Source organism: Zerene cesonia, chromosome 10, assembly GCF_012273895.1.
Source record: "Zerene cesonia ecotype Mississippi chromosome 10, Zerene_cesonia_1.1, whole genome shotgun sequence".
In the NCBI taxonomy this organism is placed as follows: Eukaryota; Metazoa; Arthropoda; class Insecta; order Lepidoptera; family Pieridae; genus Zerene; species Zerene cesonia.
The window spans coordinates 6181282-6185069 of NC_052111.1; the positions used below are offsets into that span (position 1 = coordinate 6181282).

General features: G+C 35.5%; 1 protein-coding gene across 1 annotated transcript in view; it reads left to right on the plus strand.

Moving 5' to 3' along the window:
- Window positions 1–240: 240 nt before the first annotated feature.
- LOC119829380 (putative phosphoenolpyruvate synthase) overlaps window positions 241–3788 on the plus strand; it is a 13187-nt gene continuing 9639 nt past the window's right edge. Inside the window, exons 1-5 of the mRNA XM_038351851.1 lie at window positions 241–422; window positions 2183–2437; window positions 2869–3037; window positions 3206–3316; window positions 3535–3777. Coding sequence (XP_038207779.1) covers window positions 308–422; window positions 2183–2437; window positions 2869–3037; window positions 3206–3316; window positions 3535–3777 — 893 coding nt within the window. The 5' untranslated portion in view covers window positions 241–307. The remainder of the gene's footprint in view (window positions 423–2182; window positions 2438–2868; window positions 3038–3205; window positions 3317–3534; window positions 3778–3788) is intronic.

Below are 3788 nucleotides of genomic sequence, written 5' to 3' on the forward strand. Positions count from 1 at the left end.
TAACTCATTTGTTTACCTATTTCACGATATTCCAACCACGCAGCTGCATTTTCAAAAGATAACGAAGATAATTGTGTAGATTCATGTAGAGTCACGTTACAGGTATTTCCTTGGCCCTATCATTTAAAAAACCATTATCTATGAGCATGGTAACAACAAAAATATATTAATCTCGCTGCCGCGCCGCCGACCGGCGCGTGCCCCGCTGATGTCAACATAACAAATCTGACATTGCGAGTGCGCAGTTGTGTGACCACAATTTAATGAGAGTTAATGAATTGTGTGAACGTTTTTTGGTGTATAAATTATGTATACGGATATATTTAGTGTGTTCCTACAGGTGGGCCTTTTTACGAGTGCTGTTGTGATATATTTCATTTTCTTCAGGAAATCAACGAGAAATGGCTGCTATGGACAAGCAGGTAATAAAGGATAGGTTTTAATATGTATTTATTTCGACCATTCAAAAGCGCTTCTAAAAGAAGTCTACTTGAATAAATAAATGTTTGAGTTTAGATGTTATTATACTAAGTGAAGTCCCGTGTCCCCTAGTGGGGTATGGGGCCGATGATAAACATCTGTTTCACTGATCGATTTTCTTTATGGACAAGTAGGTGATAAGCCTTCTGTGTCCTGCCAGACCAAGACATTTTTTTTGTGCGTCCAGTGGACGCCGTCCACACCGGGATTCGAACCCAGGACCCCAGGATCTTACGCTCACGCGTTAACCACTGACCCAATGAGGCCGTCAACTGTTTATAGTTATAAATTATTGCTATTATTATATTAATGCGTCTCCGTAGAACCGAAGAGGATGGGTTCGATATAAAGTGGCGACCTACAGAAGTCTTGGTCTGTCCGGAGTCAGATCATAAGCGGATTACTTAAGTACTTGTCCGTTAATTTGATCGTTGAAAAAGATGTGCCTCATACGGGCCAAGAGAGGACACGTGACTTCACTTTATACATACATATACAAAATGAAGAAAATCAATCTATGGTCTTTTCATTAAAAATATTTTAATCCTTTCATTATTCCAATTACTAAATTTTTAGGTAGAGTGTGCAATGTTATGTAAGTTGTAAGGAGAGCAGATGCTATTAACATTTTTATTTCCTCTTATTTTTATTTAAACTGGACTCTTCAATAGAACTGTTAATTAATTAATTTATTTATTACATTAAGGATCACCAGCATGACATACGTAAATTTTCGATGCATGTATGTTTTTGCCACATAATGTAACACCAAATAGATATATAAGTACATCGTGGAGGAGAAACTTAAATTAGCAAATTCCTTGTAGTTTTATACTGACACTTAACAAATACGAGTAGAACTTTTTTTATAGTGAGAAAATCTTGCGAAAAAACCCATGGTCCCCCTGGCAAGAAGCCGTAGGTTTGGTCGGATTCCTAGGTACCAACTAAAACGGTGTTCCGTCCAGCGGGTTACATAATATAACCAAGTATATTTTACACACCACTATTACCTATATTTTACTAGCTTTCCTCGCGCGATATTATTCCGTTTATCAATGGAAAGGGATATTTCATGGAAAGCTATTTATAACCTACTAAGAACGAATTGAAAAATTATTTATGTGTCGATAGTCCATTTATTGAGGTAGCCTACCTAAAATGTTATACTTATAACATGACACTAAAACCAAAAGAAAATGAGTAAAATGAATGAAATAAGAGAATGAAGTCGCTGGCAACGCTCACGGCAACGCAAGCAACGCAGTCGCTAGATTAAATATTATTATTTGTATTGAAATAGGAAGCTGCGTTTGTCTGAACATTATTTGTATATAATATACCTAAAATGCTTGCCCGATATTGATAATTACGGTGTGCTTAAAGAAATTGTAAGTATCCTTAAAATTCAAATATATTAAATCATATAAAAGTTCATTGAAGTAGAACCTATAGTTATGATAATTCAAATTCTTTTTATATGATTTGTTATATATTGATAACCTTTGTAGGTACCTACACATTTTATCATAAATTAATCGGGCACATAGAAAACAAATTTTAATCTATAATTATAACTATACTTATTACGATACAAATTAGAAATATTGAGCCACAATATTTCGGGATAATCGTTCGCAAAACGACTATAGGATTTGAAAATTATCTATTTAAAATCTCTATTCCGAAATTACTTTTACAGGTTGGAATTATACCCTCAAACTCTTTGTAGCACGATTAGCGGTGAAACGTTGGAAAATGAAATTACCCAGTACTCAATTGTTGGACTATCCCCGACCAAACCAGGCGGAGGGATACGACTCTTTCAATATAAAAGCTTCAGCACCCGATGGCTCAACAATATTTTTGGGCATTTGTAAACTGTGTGGTCCCAAACCAATCGCTGAAGTACAGATATTTGTTAAATTAGCGGACGGAACTTGTTATCGGTTGCCAGGTAAGTTTATCATCGGATATGTATATTAATTAGCGACAAACAACAAAGTTGTTGTTGTTGTTATTCTGTGCTATCGATTACGATTTTATTATACAAAATTAAATCATTCAAAAGCAAAAGAAGTTAACCTTCACCACAGTTCACCTTCTGAAAATGATAGAGATCATGATCATGTTATGATAAAACGTACAAAAACATTGATTAAATTATGACACATTTTTTAATGTGGCTTGCGATAGATTAATTCCTTGTAATCAAACAATTTACAGTATGCAATTGGCTGATTGATTACATATTATCAGATAGCGCAATATGCATATAATAAGTCCACTTTATGGTGTGTCTACCTACGTAAATAATAAATATTATATTTGTTTGTTTGTTTCATCAGTATAATGAATTCTAAAATGTTTATGTTCTACTCATTCCAGAGTCATCAGAAACAATAACGTGCGCCTGGGAAAATGTAGCAAACAGCTGGAGTGCTGGTGGTCTGTCGATTCAAGTTCTCGAACCTCAAAACCGTTACAGGATATTATTCAACGGTGTGTTAAGAAGAATCAGTGATGCGGCTGTTAGACATGTGAAGTTTAATGCAATGTACGTACAATTTGTTGGAAAGAGCATAAGCATCGAGTTTTAAGTGACTCGAAACATTATTTGAATATTATCGGTTTTAACGTTTCATAAAGGACTTAAATGAAAAGATAAGGGCGGCATTCTACATAAATTTCATTCATAAATCATTCCCCTTGCGTTGCATTTCAGTTGGGCTTCAGCAACTCGAGCTGTGAAACATCCTGAAGACTGGAGCAATGAGCTAGCCGCAGAATTTTTGGCTAGAGAGCCTTGGGGCGATGGCACCTGGACAGAAGCTCTGTGAGGTTTTATTTTAAAATTACAGCAATTGGCTACTGTGATAATGTTAATAGATGCTAAATAAGTACATTTTGTAAAACAAATACTTATAAAATTAGTGTTGTATGTGACCATTAAATTGATAATATACTTTTGGGAATAACAAAGTAAACAGTCAAGTTGTATTCGCAAGGACGTATGGATTAAATATGGATAGATAAAACATTGGGTTATTACAGGGTTAAATGTGTAAGTGGTGTCGGAAGATGGTCGCAATTCGGCGTCGTTCAAGGAAGATTTATAGCACATGATGAGGATGGAAAGATTGATCAAAACGAATATCTAAGGGTCAGAGGTGTAAAAGAGAGGAGTTGGGCGCTATCTCGCAAAGGACTAAAGCGATCTGTAACGCTAGCGATCGCAACAACTGATGGTACAGCGGTGCACCTACAGGGCTCGTTATCCCATAATAATTCTACTCAGTAAGTTTAAC